The 18,407-nt window shown below is 40.7% G+C and overlaps 1 protein-coding gene across 2 annotated transcripts in view; it reads right to left on the bottom strand.

Moving 5' to 3' along the window:
- Positions 1-2,298: 2,298 nt before the first annotated feature.
- RAI2 (retinoic acid induced 2) overlaps positions 2,299-18,407 on the bottom strand; it is a 48,149-nt gene continuing 32,040 nt past the window's right edge. Inside the window, exons 1-2 of one of the 2 annotated variants that reach the window (XM_075264830.1) lie at positions 5,781-5,901; positions 2,299-4,432 (exon numbers count right to left, since the gene is read on the bottom strand). In XM_075264830.1, coding sequence (XP_075120931.1) covers positions 2,647-4,323 — 1,677 coding nt within the window. In that variant the 5' untranslated portion in view covers positions 4,324-4,432; positions 5,781-5,901 and the 3' untranslated portion in view covers positions 2,299-2,646. Of the gene's footprint in view, positions 4,433-5,780; positions 5,902-18,407 lie in introns of those variants that run through there. The other variant, XM_075264829.1, reaches the window with a different exon arrangement.

Here is an 18,407-nt window from a genome sequence, read left to right as displayed (position 1 = left end):
GTATTGCCGTCTATGGGACTTGCAATCAAATGATTGCAGGTTCAAGTCCCCTAGCCGGGGCTAATAAAATAGTGAAAAAACAAAAAAGTTTAAAAAAATATATAATAAAAAAATCACTCCTTTCCCTAGAATACACATAAGGGCGGGTTCTCACCAGCACTTGATCGCCGCTATGCAGGTTTCTATTTTCTGTCAACATTCAATGTCCGCCAGTGAGTGCCCATAAGTGTCTTCTGCTCTCTGCGGCGAAACCTTTTTTTTTTTCCCCCACCGTCACAAAGTCCTGCATGTCCGACTTTGTGACCGGTTAAAAAAAAAAAAAAAAACCGGTTTCGCTGTAGAGAGCAGAAGACACTCACCTGCGGACACTTTTCAAACCCATGAATGGGTTTGAAAACTGCCTGCTAGTGTCCTTCTCCTGCCCAGTTTCTCGGGCAGGAAACGGAAACCTGCATAACGGAGATCGGGGGCTGTTGTGAACCTACCCTCAAAGTAGAAAATTACTGTGAAACACATACACAATAGGTATCCCTGTGTCTGAAAGTGCCCGGTCTATTGAATATAGGGTAGCTGCAGTGCTCCTATTCTGTAGGGAATGGGTTAATAGGAGCTCTGCAGATATCCTATATTCAGCCAGGCTGAGTTCCAAGTAGGGGAAAAAAAAAACCCAGTCCTCAAGCTCAGGGAAGAGGCAGACAGGCAACCAAAACACACACACCCCTTCCCCAGCATCTACTGCACCCAAAAACTCTGGTCATTTTTGAAATTTTCCAGTAGCTGCTGCATTTCCGCCCCTCAACTAATACTTGAGTCAATACGTTTTCCCAGTTTTTTGTAGTAATATTAGGGGCCTCGGCTTATATTCGGGTCGGCTTATACTCTAGTATATACGGTAAGTAAGTGATATATGAAAGAGAGACACCCCCCCCCCTTCCCCCATCTCCACTGCAATAAACAACTCCACTGCGATAAACAAAACTAGTGGTGAAAATCTCTGGGTTAAGTGGGGTGACGCAGCGTAGAAAATGGAAAACCTGTGCAGTCTCAAATGCCTTTGACGAAGGGAGAATGTAATAGTGAATACTCTTTGGTGAAAAACTCATCGGTTTCAAAAGATGTCATTGAGATAGCAAAACCAAGTGTATCTCCACCAAACCCACACTTCAGTTACACTTACAATTATTGCATGGCAAGGTTGCCTACTCCTGCACTATATGGAGAAAGTATTGGGACTGTGCTTTTATTTACTGAATTCAGACATTTCATTCAGTCCCATTGTCACAGCTGTATAAAATCCACCCATGGCCATGCAGTCTGCCTTTGGAGACATTTGAAGAACAAAGCCTCGTTCTAAAGTGCTCACTGAATCTCAGCGGCCTACTGTAATAGGATGCCACCATTGCAACCAGTGACATTTCTTCTCTCCTAGATATTCCGTGGTCAAATGGACTGTCTAGGGGGCCATTAAAAAAAAAAAAAGGAAGTGTATAGAAACCACAGCCATAAAGTGGACAAACAACTTTAAAGCTCCAAACCTCAGCACACAAACTACACCAAGGGCTTCATGGCATGGGGTCCCATAGCCAAGCAACTACATGTAAGCCTTACATCACCAAGCTCAATGCTAAACTGGATAAATTATTTAGGTTTGGAGAATGGCAGCAGAATGTTACCTGCCCAATTGCTTTGTGCCAACTGTACAATTCAGTAGTGGATAAAGCTATGGCTGCATTTTTTTTTTCCCCAAGTTGAGCAAGCCCAATTCCTTTTGTAGAAGATAAAATCTCTTGTGCCTTTTATTACCTTTGTTGCATTCCTTTGACCTCTATCCAGGTCTACCACCACCCGGATAGAGAGCAGGGTTCTAATTGTTTTTGTAGGTACCACTTGCCATACTGTTCTGATGCAGCATTCCAGATTTCACTTGATGGGATATGATTTTGCTGTTGACATTAAATATACAGCTTCCATTGAGAGAATGATGCAGAAAGTAGCGCTATGTGGCCAATAGAACTCCTAACTTTTTGGATTTGATTTTTGGATTTTGACCACGAAAAAATAAAGCATAACTCCTAAATTCTTCAGTGGTTTGTTATACAGTTCACCTAAATCGGTGCAGCGACCATAAACACAATCTAGCCTTCTGCTGGCTATAATAAGAATATTTTGTATATGTTTTAGGTCTTTGAGTACTTTGTCTTGGAACGTAACACAAGGCACAAGACAGTGAGTCATGAACACATACGAACATTTATTTTAAATATGCAATGTAGCTATTCATATTAAATACAGCATATAAGCAAATCTTGGCAGTAAAAACAGCTCCGGCCAACCCATCAGTCTAGTAAAAGCTGCATAAAATGTGCAATCTGCTTAAAAATAAGTTGTTTTGTGGCCCATTACAATTTACAAAAACATAGTAGATATTGTAGCTATTTGCCTTTAGTCTTCCCAGTCCCTTCCCACATGTAATAAATTACAAAGTTTCTTTTTAAAGGTAAAGATATTCACTTGCTGGGTGAGTACATATACTTACCTTTACAAAATTACTAAAAAAAACTGATGTCTTTAGACTCTCAAGTGTCAACCAGATGGCGTAAGGATCCGATCTTAGAAGGCTGTATGGACTGCGCTTTTGGGCACATACTATTTCCTAGGGAAAAAAGCTGCCAGCCTTTGCTTTTTGATCGGAAGGATGTGTATCTCTTGAGAATTCACTTTCTTTAGCTTCATGCTTCTGTTTTTCACTGGTTTTCGTAAGGCGTCAGTGTTTTCCCTTGCCTCTGCCTGACTCTTCACATCGTAGCTCTGCAAGACAGTGTCCTGTGGCGAATCTCTCTTAAAGGAAAAGTTTTTTGTTGAGACACCAGAAAGTCCTTTTATTTTTCCACAAAATATGGCGGGAACGGCATCCTTCACAGAAACGATGACTTTTGCGGTCTGGGAACTACTCACCAGCTCAATGTTGTTGGACATTTTCGGCTCATAACCAACTCTACTGCTTGGCTCAGAAACCCATTTTTGTTGGCGTAAAACTTCAATTGTGTTGGTGCAGATGACGCGACTGTCCTGTTTCTGGGTCAGTTCATTATGGACTACAGATGGGTTAAATGCTGTGGCAGAGAAGCTCTTGCTTGTGGATGGATTTACAGGATCATATTGAGATATACTTGATGTAGATGTGCCAGCTTGAGTACTGGTACTTGCACATCTCTTGTGCACAGAGACTGACAGGTCTAAAACCCCATCTTCCTGGAGTACCTCAGTACTTGTATCATTATTAAGCAGGGGCTCCATTTTCATAGAAAGATCAAGTGCTTCGTTTTCATTATTTATTTTGATGACGGAGTGTCGATGGAACTGAGGAAATTCTGTTTTTGCTGTGAATTCAAATGGTTTAACTTCTTCTTTCTCTAGGGTGGTTTGGGTTGCTTTACAACTTTTAAGGATTTCTACTGTAGGTTTAGAAACGTCCACATTTCCTTTACAGTCTTTTTCTGTCTGTGGCACTGGTATCGGGATTGGTATTGGTATAGGCAGAGGCACTGGTAGGGGAACAATGACGGGATATGGTACCAGGAGTGTGGCAGGTGGAACTAAAGGAGATAAAGGGGAGTTGAAGACTTGAGGGGGGACAGAGTTTATATTAGCAGATGCATAATCTGGAGATGAATGACAAGGAGAGGACGTCCCTAAACTTGGTGGTGGAAACAAATCTTGTAGCACAGCGGAAAATCCTGGGGTTTGGAAAACTGGTGGCAGTACAGTTTCCTGTATTGGACTGGAAGTCTTCTGCTCTAAAATTTGTGGCTGACCAACAGTTGTAGCAGTTGTTACTGGGAAAAGGTGGTTTTGGATGGCAGGACCAGAACATGGAGGAGCTTGAGGCAACACCAACGGGGAGTTCAAGTGCTGAAAAACATGCTGCTCTAAAAGCACAGGCAGTGGTACAGGACCTTGTGTTGTTATAACATAGGGTGTGCTGCTGTTGTTTGTGTTCATTTGGGGTGGTGTGCTACCTGCAACCTGCCAGTGTATTGGCAGTACAACAGGACTCTCACCTAAGCAAATAGGCTGAAGAACAGTTGCAGCCACCTTTAGTGCAACTCCACCCTGGGAATCGGAAGAGGGGCTGAGGACAGGGGCAGCTGGCACAGTTACAAGAGGGGAGAGTGCTTTTTTCATCAGACCTGAGGGATTGATATTCCAGGCCTCTGCAGTGATCAGCTGGGTTACCCCGTTCTCCAGTTTGTTTGGAATAGTCGAGGGGCTACTATTTAAGTCCATCTGCAGTTCTGGTGTTTCTTTATACAGTTCTTCCATTTTTATGCTGCTTTCCCACTTCTTTTGGGTTAATTTTTACTAGTGTTTAAATGACATGTAGAATCTTCTGTCCATCCAGCCATGCAGGAAAAGTGCATCATTTTAATGCCTTTAGAAGCAAACAAAAAAAATATATTAAAATTTTGAAATGTAAGTATTTCTGCAGTAATAAATACATTTATAAAAATAGAAGTAAAATTTGTTACACAGATTTCAACACAACATCCTATCCTATCCTACTAATATTATAAATGTGAAAGTTTGTATGTTTGTTACTCAATCACACAAAAAACACTAAACAGTTTGTAACCTCAATTAACACATAGGCTACTTTTTATCTCGGTAAATGACATGGCTTCACGACTGTTATGAATTTATGTTCACATACTATATTAAACTGCTCCTGCAGCAGCCTTATCTCAGATTCTGATAACACCAGGTCTGTTATCTCTCTGAGTAAACATTCAGATAACCCTCAGTGTGTTGTGTACATGCATTTGCATATTATCTGATCTTCTTCAGGCAGCATGCTGACACACTGGATGGGAAAACACCTTTAATCCAAATTGGTACTTTGGCAATTTTAAACATGCCGGGAAAAATAAAATCTAATTTGTCACAAAATTCTAAAACAAAGACAGTTATGAAGGTAGCCAGAAGTCAACAGAGTTCTCCTCAAGTGGAGCTTAGGGGGAACATCGATGCCAACAACATGCTCATTATATGACGTACCAGCGAGCTGCTGAGATGCCGGAACAATCTCAGGCACGGTGCAAAGAGAGAGTTCAGTGGTAGGCAAGCTTGAGAGCTGCCGAAACACCGGAGCTTGCGGATCATTGACACCAACAACACGCTTATTATATGGCTTCCCAGGGAGCAGCTGAGATGCCGGAACAATCACAGGCACAGCATGAGGAACAAGTTCAGCAGCAGGACAGTGTGAGAGCTGCCAAAACACCAGCAAACCATTGATGGCAGCAATTTGCTGAATATAGGCAGATCATTAACACAGACGAAGTAGCGGGCAGAGGCTAGTATATATAAGTAACTTTACAGCAACATTACATAAACATCAATCTTCAACTGTTATAGATCTACAAAACCTTCCCCTTTGTAAATGGAGCTGTAGTGTACATGCTTGGTCACCTACATCTAGGGAACTGATGAAGCACTGTCCTCAACTATCCATGTCCCTTTCTCTCCTGTATTCAGCCTATAGAATCACTCATGCCATGACAACACCATACACTAACACTACACAGATAAGCAATGTGAATAAATGTTCATCATGTTCACTGTCTAACATGTAAGCTGGAAGTGCTGATAACATTTATTAATCTGGCTGTATTTATGGCTGGGAACCAGGAAATTGAAGAAGGTGGCAAAAGCTTAACAAATCCCCCCCTTCCTTCATGTTGTATTATGCCGTCTGTTTAGGAACGTGGCTTTGTTCATACCTAATTTAATTCAGCTTTTTCCATCCCGGCAGACTTTGTGTATCTGTACGCCTTTACCACTTGAAATGCTTGTCCACACTTACAGGTAAGACGGCACTGTCAAGAAGCTCTCGTAGCATAACCCTGCACACAATAACCCGTGCAGGATCTTATTAATCTCCGGCAGAAAAACGAAGGCGCTGGCATATTAAACTTGACACATATCACAAATTAGCAGTGTTGTTACCACCAAATAACGTGTATGACGGATGCTGACAGGCCTCTTCCTGCAACAGAAACAAATGAAAATCTTAAAACTTGTTAGTGACCTTTTCAGTGTCAGTTTTTTAATACTGTGATGACCTTCAGTAAATGCTAATCTCGCTTCTCAGCTAATCCACACGTCACATCAATCCAGAGAGCAAGTCACTACTCCAGACACTGGGTCACCTTTATCAATCCAAGTCTGACACGTTCCTGTCTACATTTGCACCAGAATTCCTAGTGCACAGCATTTACAATATATTTATGACCAGTGTGCACCAGTAAGAAAATAAAAATATGCCCCAGAATGGGCGAGGTGTAAAATTGTCTCACTTTACGACGCATTTATGTAAGGCTGGCAGTGTCCGATGCTAATGTCCGCACAAGATTTTAGCATCAGACACTAGCTGCGTCTGTTTACAATTTGCATTATTTTATATTGGATATTATGTTGTGTCCTTTACTCTCTGTGGGTGTCCTTAAGTGTCCGTTTACAAAGATGTCCGATTTTTCAAGCGGACAGTTAAATCCTACATGTAGGACATCTTTGTAAACGGACACTTAAGGACACACATGGACAGGACACAACATAATATCCCTTTTAAAATAATGCAAATTGTAACTGGACACAGCTAGTGTCCGATGCTAAAATCTTGCACGGTCATTAGCTGTGGACACTAGCTGTCGGACACCGACGCTAGTGTGAACCCAGCCTAACAGAAAAGAATGAGTATGGCGCAGATTTCCTGTGCAAAGTAGACCAAGTTTAAAATGGTGTGAAGAATTTACAACAATTTACTTTGTGCACCAAAAATTCCTATCGTCACATATTTGTCTCAATAAGCGAGAAATGATTTGTGACTGTTTATGTTATGCTATTATGTCTTGCGCCAAATATTTGTCTCATGGTGAGAGAGAATTTTGGAGCTTCTAAAATACTCCCTATTTATGTAGGTCATACGACAGATTCATAAATGTGTCTAAAACTACTACTATATATATAAAATCTGTAAACCAAAGACGTAAAGTATAACTATGTTGTGGCCTGATTTACTAAAATATCACAGATGGGTACTGAGTAGATCAACAGGGGTCTATCAGCCACTGTTCCACATCTGTACATGTCCCTTAGTGTAGCATTGGTGTCTTACATGTGGACAATTGAAGGAGAATGACCTCTGCTCCTTGTCAGCTTCAATCCAAGACTCAATTCTATTCTGTACTGTACACAAGAGAGTTCTTTCTGTATTGGTGCGTGCTTAGGGCTGTGTATATTAATGGGACTGGCAATATGTCAATAGCACTGTGTGTGATGGGTCTGGCAGTCTCAATGCAGCAACTAAGCCAGCCCCCTGTCTATGTGTTATATTGCTCTCCATACTGCTGGGACATTGAGATGTAATTGTGCTGTTCTGGATCTGGCTACATAATTTTATGGACTTAATTTACATTGGGCTCAGAACTGTGACTATGACTGCACTGTGACGTTGTCTCAGAGCTGGAGGATGGAAATTAGAATCTATGATGTCTGCCGTGGACAAGACACAGAAATATGTCTTTCTCATAGTCAGAAGCTGCACCAGCATCCTATAAAACATTATAGAGAAGTGCTATTTTTCTGCTGGTTCTTGCTACAGCTGCTGTGGTTTTTAGGCTTTGTAATGGAAAAGTTGCAACTGCTAAAAATTGACATGTGGTAGATATAAAATCTGCAGCTCAGATGACTCTGCTGAGGGATTTAGTTGCAGTTTATGGATAAAATGTGTTTAATCTCATCCACAACGCTGCTATATCACAGCAGGATAACTTTTGGCAACTTTGCAGTGGCAAACCACCTATGATCCCTGCCCATGTTGCCCAGCCCTTAGGATCCATTCACACGGAGGAAAATGGTGAGGAATTTGGTGTGGAATTGCAGTGCCTCCCATTCACTTCAATGTGTTCCTTTTTTGCTAGCATATTCTGCTAGCAGAAAAAGAAACCCACTGAAGTCAATGTGAGGCTTTCTTTTCAGCACTGGGGCCGGAAACGCCTCGATTTGTCTGCGGCGAAAACGGCATGGTAAAAATCACGGTGTTTTACAGTACTTGCGAAGTAGATGGGATTCATGCAAATCCCATGCCCACTTTGCGGAAAAAAATCGCAGTGCAGACATGCTGCGGTTTCCAAAACAGTCGTGGTTTTGAAAATCGCAGCATGTCAATTATATCTACGGAAACGACTGCGGCTTCCCCGTAGATATAATTGTAACAGAAAGTCCGCTGAGGAACACACCGTGAACTTTCTGTTCAAAGTACTGCGGGAAGAACCGTGATGCATTCACGCCGCGGTTGTTCCCGCACTGCTTTAGCATTGCGTGTCCGGCCCGTAGAGCCTTAGTGATATATTGTTTGCTTGGAAATAATTTACAGGAAAAAAAATGTATTTACGGAAAATAAAGTTTATTATGTTCTGTAATAATGTCACCTAAAAATCACATTGGTGATTATCAGATTAAAATAATAGCTGTACATGAATCCTATGATTTGTAAAGTGCTGTGGAATATGTTGGTGCTATATTAATAAAATAAATATCTAATATTATAATTTAAATATCAAATACATTTCTCTGTGACACGCACATTTACACTGTGGCTCCACGTTACAAAAACATAGTGTTTTTGCTGCGGTGCAAATGATGCCGCAAAAACGCTGCATTTTGCAGTACCTGCAAAGTTGTTGGGATTCTGGCTCATCCCATCCACACATTGCAGAAAAAATCCTGTTTTTGAAAATCACAACATATCAATTATACCTGCGGAAAGAATCAGCGCTGATAAAAAAGACTCCCATTGTCTTCAATGGGTTCTGTTCAATGTGCAAGACACATTGAAATCAATGGGAGGCTTTTTAACCCATTGATTTCAATGTGTTCCGTGCGTTAAACGGAACCCATTGAAGTCAATGGGAGTCTTTTTCATCAGCGCTGATTCTGCCGAGAGTTATCGTGCCAGAATCAGCGCCACTTTACTCCGTGTGAATGCCCCCTAAGACAGACAGATACCAATCCGTTTTTACTGACCCACATACACCACACACTTGTTGTAAGCAGGAGGCCTAAATGGGCACAATACTTTCCTGTGGCCCTGAATCTCATATTGTTGCAGATTACATACTAAGGCTTTGGGCAGACAAAACCTTAGGTATTTTTGGCAGTATTATAATTGATATTTACACATATAGCAAGTGTACTGTAATACGGAAAAACAAATGGTCCATTTCCCAGATATTTTATTCTCCAAAAGATAAAGCATGCAAGTAATAAGCTTATCTGGAAATGTCAGCGTTGCCGAGCAGACAACTGTGCACTTTATGGCAGCGCTTTGAAGGTTATACAACACAGCACACAAGTTCATGTGAGGTTCAACTGTTCCCTCCTTGACCAAGCAACTAAAGCAGCTGAGAAGGAATTTTATTTTATTTGCAGGATAGATGAAACTGGCGGCAGGGAAGCTGACCTGCTTGCCAAGCACAAAGTAAAATGTGCTTGTTTACAACATTCACCTTCACAATATCTGGTTGTGGTTAAAAATACCCAACGCCCCAGAATACGGAAATGTTGTTAGAACTTACAAAAGACAGTTTTCAAATTACTATAAATAGTCCAATTTACTATCATAGTCCATTGTCATGACATTGGTTTGAGGGGGGATCATAGGGTCAGCAGGAGTCTCAGGTGTCTTTTTGATGCTGTTTTTTTTAAGCCAATGCCATCATAAGGATGGAGTAACGCCCGGCTCATTTAGACACGTAAACACGTGTCAGAGCGAGGTGCTTCAAAACAGATCCCATTGACTTCAATGGGTGCCGGCTCACGAGTGCTACAAATTGAAATCAATGGGTTATAAAGCCTCCTATTGATTAGTCATCATAAGTCATCTGGCCAGCTGTGCCTACAGTAAGACTGGTGTGTGTGTGTGTGTGTGTGTGTGTGTACACACAGTATATACAGTATAGACCAAAAGTTTGGACACACCTTCTCATTCAAAGAGTTTTCTCTATTTTCATGACTATGAAAATTGTAGATTAACACTGAAGGCATCAAAACTATGAATTAATACATGTGGAATTATATACTTAACAAAAAAGTGTGAAACAACTGAAAATATGTCTTATATTCTAGATTCTTCAAAGTAGCCATCTTTTGCTTTGATTCCTGCTTTCCATACTCTTAACATTCTCTTGATGAACACATATACAGGCAAATAATACATCACTGAATGTAGGACATCAATACATTTCACAAAGAACAACAACCACATTCAAAATCCATGAAAAAATTAACTTTTATCTGTACCCAAAAGTAAAAATTGTACGGACACACATACATAAATTAACAGTAGATATCATACGGGAACCCTTAAGGTTATAATGCCAGTAAACCATATCAGTATAGGTTAGGGTGAAACAAAATAATATAATAATGATCATCAGGGTAGTTCCCATCCATGTTACCACAGGTATCAAACAAGGTAAAAGCTTGTGGAGTGCAGGTATATAGAGGCTAGACCACACGTATAAACTTGTACTAATGCGAATGGAAATTTACATAATCTAGTCAAAAAAACTGCAAACCAACCCATACAATTTAGCCAGTTAGTTAATCCAATGGCAACATGATACGATGCAGATGTAATCACGCCTTACCCCAGCACTGTAGATAACTGTCCACTGGGTTTTGAATGTGGTTATTGTTCTTTGTGAAATTTATTCTCTTCATGAGCTTCAAGAGGTAGTCACCGGAAATGGTCTTCCAACAGTCTTGAAGGAGTTCCTAGAGATGCTTAGCACTTGTGCCCTTTTGCCTTCACTCTGCGGTCCAGCTCACCCCAAACCATCTCGATTATGTTCAGGTTTGGTGACTGTGGAGGCCAGGTCATCTGGCGTAGCATCCCATCACTCTCCTTCTTGGAAAAATAGTCCTTACACAGCCTGGAGGTGTGTTTGGGATCATTGTCCTGTTGAAAAATAAATTATTGTCCAACTAAACACAAACTGGATGGAATAGCCCGCCACTGCAAGATGTTGTGCAGCCATGCTGGTTCAGTATGCCTTCAGTCTTGAATAAATCCCCAACAGTGTCACCAGCAAAGCACCCCCACACCATCACACCTCCTCCTCCATGCTTCATGGTGAGAACCAGGCATGTAGAGTCCATCCGTTCACCTTTTCTGCGTCGCACAAAGGCACGGTGGTTGGAACCAAAGATCTCAAATTTGGACTCATCAGACCAAATCACAGATTTCCACTGGTCTAATGTCCATTCCTTGTGTTCTTTAGCCCAAACAAGTCTCTTCTGCTTGTTGCCTGTCCTCAGCAGTGGTTTAATAGCCGCTATTTTATCATGAAGGCCTGCCGCACAAAGTATCCTCTTAACAGTTGTTGTAGAGATGTGTCTGCTGCTAGAACTCTGTGTGGCATTGACCTGGTCTCTAATCTGAGCTGCTGTTAACCTATGGTTTCTAAGGCTGGTGACTCGGATGAACTTATCCTCTGCAGCAGAGGTGACTCTTGGTCTTCTTTTCCTTGGGCGGTCCTCATGTGAGCCAGTGTCTTTGTAGCGCTTTATGGTTTTTGCAGCTGTACTTGGGGACATTTTCAAAGTTTTCCCAATTTTTCGGACTGACTGACCTTCATTTCTTAAAGTAATGATGGCCACTCATCTTTCTTTACTTAGCTGCTTTTTTCTTGCCATAATACAAATTCTAACAGTCTATTCAGTAGGACTATCAGTTGTGTAATCACCTGACTTCTGCACAACACAACTGATGGTCCCAACTCCATTTATAAGGCAATAAATCCCACTTATAAAACCTGACAGGGCACACCTGTAAAGTGAAAACCATTTCCGGTGACTACCTCTTGAAGCTCATCAAGAGAATGCCAAGAGTGTGCAAAGCAGTAATCAAAGCAAAAGGTGGCTACTTTGAAGAGCCTAGAATATAAGACATATTTTCAGTTGTTTCACACTTTTTTTGTTAAGCATATAATTCCACATGTGTTAATTCATAGTTTTGATGCCTTCAGTGTGAATTTACAATTTTCATAGACATGAAAATACAGAAAACTCTATGTGGGGCTCACAATCTACATTAAACAAAAAAAAAACAAACAAAAAAAAGAAAATACAGAAAACTCTTTAAATGAGAAGGTGTGTCCAAACTTTTGGTCTGTACCGTATATATATATATATATATATATATATATATATATATATATATATATACACACACACACACCAGTCTTACTGAAGGCACAGCTGGCCAGATGACTTATTTAGAGGTGTTGACCTCTTAAACATTCAGATGTACTCCCGTACGCCAGAATTGTTATATGCACTAGTCAGGAACCAGCCTAGACTTCAGGTATATCTCATACCAGCATTCTGTGGTGTGTTACAGAAAGGTTGTCAGGCCGAAGGGTTCTCACCCTGGCTTTCCTTGGTGTCGGTCCCACATTTTGGTTACAAGTGTCAAGCAGGGTAAAGAAGGAACATTGAAGGCAACATTTGTACCCATCCGCACCAAAAAACTATACATTCCCTGCACTGTACCTGCACACAAACGTAATGACACTAGCATTTAGTCATTTAGAAACTGACACACACTTATTTACCAATACACTTTAGTATTTTACTAGTAATTTACCAATTTAGCAGTTATTTACTTCTACACTTACTGATACATTTACTGACATACCCATTTGCACTTCCTTATTTGCAGGTTTAATGACTGTGTTACTAACACAGTCTAAAGGTAGGTTTACACTATTGTTATATAAAGTCCATTTCTCTCATCCATTACAGGATAAGTGTAACGGACATTAAATGGCAGATGTAGATGGGGTCCCCTCTGTCTGGTAACCATCAGCATTCACCCCAATGTACAAAACATGGCAGACACTTTCCTTTATCCACTATCTGAGTTCATCAGGAGGGGTGGGTAGCGGTCTTAAAAAAGCTCCACTCAATCATGGCGAGCCTGAAGGTCTGTATAGCTACGCTGCTTCAGCGAGAGGTTCAGAAGATCATTCAACCTCTTCTCCATATCATACTTTAATGGCACTATTAACCATGTCCCCTAGCCTGAAACCCCCTCACTGACTTCCCCCCAAGCCTTAAATGGTCCTAGAATGTATACCTGTGTCTACTTTGCACTGCTCCGTACAATGAATGTATGTAATGAATGTACTGTCTTGTAATGTAAACCAATGTAATGATGAGCTGAAGATCAATATGTTTCCTATATATTATTCTATTCTCATGACAATAATAGAGAAAATTCCAGTCCATAGAGTACAATGTTCATTGTATTATTGTATGCAGAAAGATTTTTGCTCCTTGTAGGAAGCCATCATGTTATGCTAGGTTCATACTATTCCTGAGATTTTGCTTAAATAGACGTAGAGATAAGTCGTGCAAGCAGTATTTCAGTATAAAATTGGCATAAACTGAGCATAAACCTGGTGGACGCCATTATAGTTTCAGCAAGTAACAGCTTTTTTTAGAAGGACAAGGTTTCCATCCTTGGGGCAACACGGTCGCTCATTGGTTAACACTGCAGCCTTGCAGTGCTGGTGTCCTGGGTTTGAATCCTGCCAGGAACAACATCTGCAAGGAGTTTGTATGTTCCCCCCTGTGTTTGTGTGGATTTCCTCCCATTCTACCAAGACATACAGATAGGGGAAAAAAATTTACATTGTGATCCCTATATGGGGCTCACAATCTACATTTAAAAAAAAAAAAAAAAAAGGTTTCTATCCTTAGGGTCCCCATGCAGACCTGAGTGATGGAAACCAAGCACTAGAGTGCACCTAGTGTTATGTTATAAGTATATGTCTATGCAGCTGATTTGGAACTCTTTGTCAGTAAAACAGCTTTATCTGCCTGTTAAATATATCAATGCGCACAGTATTTTGGACCTAGAAATTTCACATTACTCTGGCTATACACACAGAATAGCCGTCATGTAAACATGTATTCGCACTGCCAGCTCTTTCACCCCACTTGCCATGCACATGCAGTCTCAATGGGGAGAGGAGTAAGCTGCAGCCAGACATTTCTGGTGACTATTTATCTCTAGAAAGAACAAAGGATTGAATAGGTTGAAATTTAGATGCAGGGAAATTGATGAGGAATTCACCATGGTTAGCTAATTTTTAAAGGTGAATTTTAGTTTGCTGGTGAGATATGAGACGTGAAAAATCTGTGTTCCCAGGCGGATTGATCTTTTTTTACAGTGCTATATTTAGCACTAAATTACAGGGATTGGTAATGACTGTAGAGCTCATTTCAGCAATGTGCTCTTCACATGAAAGACAAGCTAGCCATGGTTACTCTAATGTTTCCGTCTTATATAATGTCATTCAGGAGAAGGACTCTTCACATAATTATTAGTGGACAGAAGAAAATGTCCATGTGTATATCATAATACACAACCAGTAGACCTGCCTAATGTAGAATTATGAAGAAAATCAACAATAAATGGCTAGACCTCACCTGTCATCATCAATATCATGAGTAAATGACTATTTTTTACAGGCAAGTATATTCTGCTTACCATATATACTCGAGTATAAGCCGAGTTTTTTGCTGAAAAAGCCCCCCACGGCTTATACTTGAGTGGAGCAAAAAAAAAAAAAAAAATATATATATATATATATATATATATATATATATATACCGGATATACTCGAGTATAAGCCGAATTTTTCAGCCCAGTTTTTGTGCTGAAAAAGCTCCCCTCGGCTTATACTCGAGTCAGAAAAAAAAAAAAAAAAAATTATTTATTTTTTTTTTTTTTTTATAGGAGAGGGGGTCTATGACCAGCCACAATATTAATGTATAGAATCTCCCATAAAAGAGTGCAAAAGAAAAAAAAAAAAGATTTACAAAAAATAAAAAAATAAAAGTTCTAAATCATTCCTTTCCCTAGAATACATATAAAAGTAGAAAATGACTGTGAAACACATACACATTAGGTATCCCTGTGTCTGAGAGTGCACGGTCTACTGAATATAGGGGATCTGCAGCTTGAGGTCTGGGATTTTTTTTTTCCCACTTGGAATTCAGCCTGGCTGAATATAGGGGATCTGCAGTGCTCCTATTAACCCCTTCCCGACGGAACAGGAGCACTGCAGATCCCCTATATTCAGCCAGGCTGAATTCCAAGTGGGAAAAAAAAAATCCCAGTCCTCAAGCTCAGGGAAGGGGCAGACAGACAACCAAAACACCCCCTCCCCTTCCCCAGCAACTACTGCACCCAAAAACTCCGACCATTTTAATTTTTGAAATTTTCCAGTAGCTGCTGCATTTGCCCCCTAGGCTTATACTCGAGTCAATAAGTTATCCCAGTTTTTTGAGGTAAAATTAGGGGGGTCGGCTTATATTCGGGTCGGCTTATACTCGAGTATATACGGTATATATATATATATATATATATTTTTTTTTATTTTTTTTTTTTTGGGGGGGGGGGTCTATGACCAGCCGCAATAGTAATAAAATAGTGAGAAAAAAAAGGAAGCTTTAAAAAAATAAAATAAATAAAAGTTCTAAATCCCTCCTTTCCCTAGTATACATATAAAAGTAGAAAATTACTGTGAAACACAAACACATTAGTTATCCCTGTGTCTACTGAAGTGCCCGGTCTACTAAATATAGGGTATTTGCAGTGCTCCTGTTCCATCGGGAAGGGGTTAATAGGAGCACTGCAGATACCCTATATTCAGCCAGTCCTCAAGCTCAGGGAAGGGGCAGACAGACAACCAAAACACCCCCTCCCCTTTCCCAGCACCCATCCAAAATGTGGGGGGGGGATCAGTGAAGTCTTATAAAGTGAATGTGCTGAAAATCAAGCTGGCCAGCTCCGGCGCTAATCTTCTGGTTACACAGACGTCATGAATAATGTCAGAGACCACTGAGGTCTCGCCAGTCACATTGTTGTCATGATGCAAAATGACAATGGCATAACCCATGTGAACTCCTGAAAACCACAAAGATTCTATAATACTATATATAGAGCATTATAGTGTGTGGAGGGGTCACTATCGGACATCATACGGTGTGGACCGTCTACTGTAGGGCATCATAGTGTGTGGAGGAGTTACTATGGAACATTATACTGTGTGGAGGGGCTACTGCGAGACATCATACTGTTCGGAAGCCACTATGAGACATTATACTGTATGGAGGCCACTATGAGACATTATACTGTATGGAGGCCACTATGAGACATTATACTGTATGGAGGCCACTGTGAGAAATCATACTGTATGGAGGACACTATGAAACATTATACTGTATGGAGGACACGGTGAGACATCATACTGTATGGAGGATACTATGAAACATTATACTGTATGGAGGACACGGTGAGACATTATACTGTGTACACTATAGAACATTAAAGAGGTTGTGTAGGAATTGGCTTTAAATATTGAACCTTTTGGTTTAAAATATTTTTTTTTCTATTTTCCTCTTCTAAAACCTAGGTGCATCTTATCATCACGTGCGTCTTATAAAGCAAAAAATCCAGTAAGCATCACTGTCATCATCTTTCAGCACATCCGCTGACAAATAGTATATCTTTATGGGGTTTTTTTTATATAACAACTCCTTTAAAGGCAGTATAGTGCACGACTCTGTCTCACCAAGCGAAGGAGTTCATGAAAGCCATCCTATTAATATTATAAATGTGAAAGTTTGTGAGTTTGGATGTTTGTGGGTTTGTGTGTTTGGATGTTTGGATATTTGTTCCTCAATCACGCAAAACCTGCTCCACCGATTTGGCTGAAATTTTCCACAAACATAGTTACTACATAGGTTTGAGCAATAGGCTAGTTTTCGTCACAATAGCGCACATACGTTTTTCCCAGGATCCCCACAAAACCCAAACTCACATCACCATCTCTGCAATCTCACACACTTTGGACCATAGCAAGCCACAAAACCCCGCACAATCATATTTACATATACTTTACCACTTTCACCCTCACCTTAACGATACTCCAGGAGGCTACCTCTTTAACCCTCTGGAGCAGCCATGTTTGCCGTCCCCCACCGCTCTGACGATCCATGACACCGCCCACCCAGCCACTCCACTGTGTTGCCAGGAGCATGCGCATCTTAGCCACCTACAGAACGTGTTTCCAGCATGCCACCATTTTGCGCCTCCACCGTAGGCCACAGCACCTGAGCTACTCTCTCCAGCCCACCACACTCCCCGACGGCACTCTCACCTCACTGTTGTTTCGTCTTCACGATCCATCCACCTTCCCTAGGTCTCCACGCCAACAACACTGGTAAGTTCCGATAGCATGTTTGCATTGGAACTACTTCTGGGCTGTATACTCTGATGTACCCTTTCAACACACCACGGACACGTAACGGTCGATAATAATGTCACCAATCTGCCTTACTGCCCACCTTAGAATTACCCGGCATCCCTTCACATAAACTAGAACTCAAGATTGACGTCCCTGTTCTACTCATGCGTAATCTCGATGCACCCAGATTGTGTAATGGCATGAGGCTACGTGTCACACAACAAATATCACTGAAGCCACTATTCTTACAGGAGCAGCTAAAGGTGACAGTGTGTTAACCCCACACATTCCAATTATACCAAATAATTTCCCATTTCAATTCAAACGACTACAATTTCCCCTTAAGTTGCTTTTACAATGACCATTAATAAATCACAAAGACAAACGCTGAAAGTAGCAGGAATACATTTGGCCCCACCATGCTTCTCACATGGCCAACTTTATGTTGCTTGCTCAAGAGTATCCTGTGCCCAAAACTGACATGTACTGGCGGAAAATAACAAATCATACAATGTCGTATATCGAAGTATATTAACTGGAAATACCTCTGTCCCAAAGACACTATGTACAGTTTCTCAGAACACCATATAGCAGCTGAAATACAAATTACATTCAACACAAAAGTCTCACGTATTCTCAGAATTTCAGCAACAACAAGATACAAAGTTACATTTTATACCCCATACTTTATACACACTACTAAAACCTTACCCGCGCCTGTATATACCCACTACTACAATCACCGCAGACGAAGTCGCGGGTACCAGCTAGTTTGTTATATATTTACAACACTCAAATTCACCTGATAAGAATTATACATAATTTAATATTAAAGTTAACCTATCAGAAGGTTTTGAGCCAACCATATCCTTATGGCCTGGTGGTTTAGTGTCCCAAACCTGCATATGCTGAGTCTGTCTATCTGACCCTGGATTATTTAGAGAAAGCCACCAATAGTTAATGGGGAGATGAGTCTATGGTGCTCTTGATGTATGTGCATTTCTAAAGAAGCCGAGGTCTGTA

Source organism: Leptodactylus fuscus, chromosome 2, assembly GCF_031893055.1.
Source record: "Leptodactylus fuscus isolate aLepFus1 chromosome 2, aLepFus1.hap2, whole genome shotgun sequence".
Lineage (NCBI taxonomy): Eukaryota > Metazoa > Chordata > Amphibia > Anura > Leptodactylidae > Leptodactylus > Leptodactylus fuscus.
This window is presented reverse-complemented; position numbering and strand designations above follow the sequence as displayed.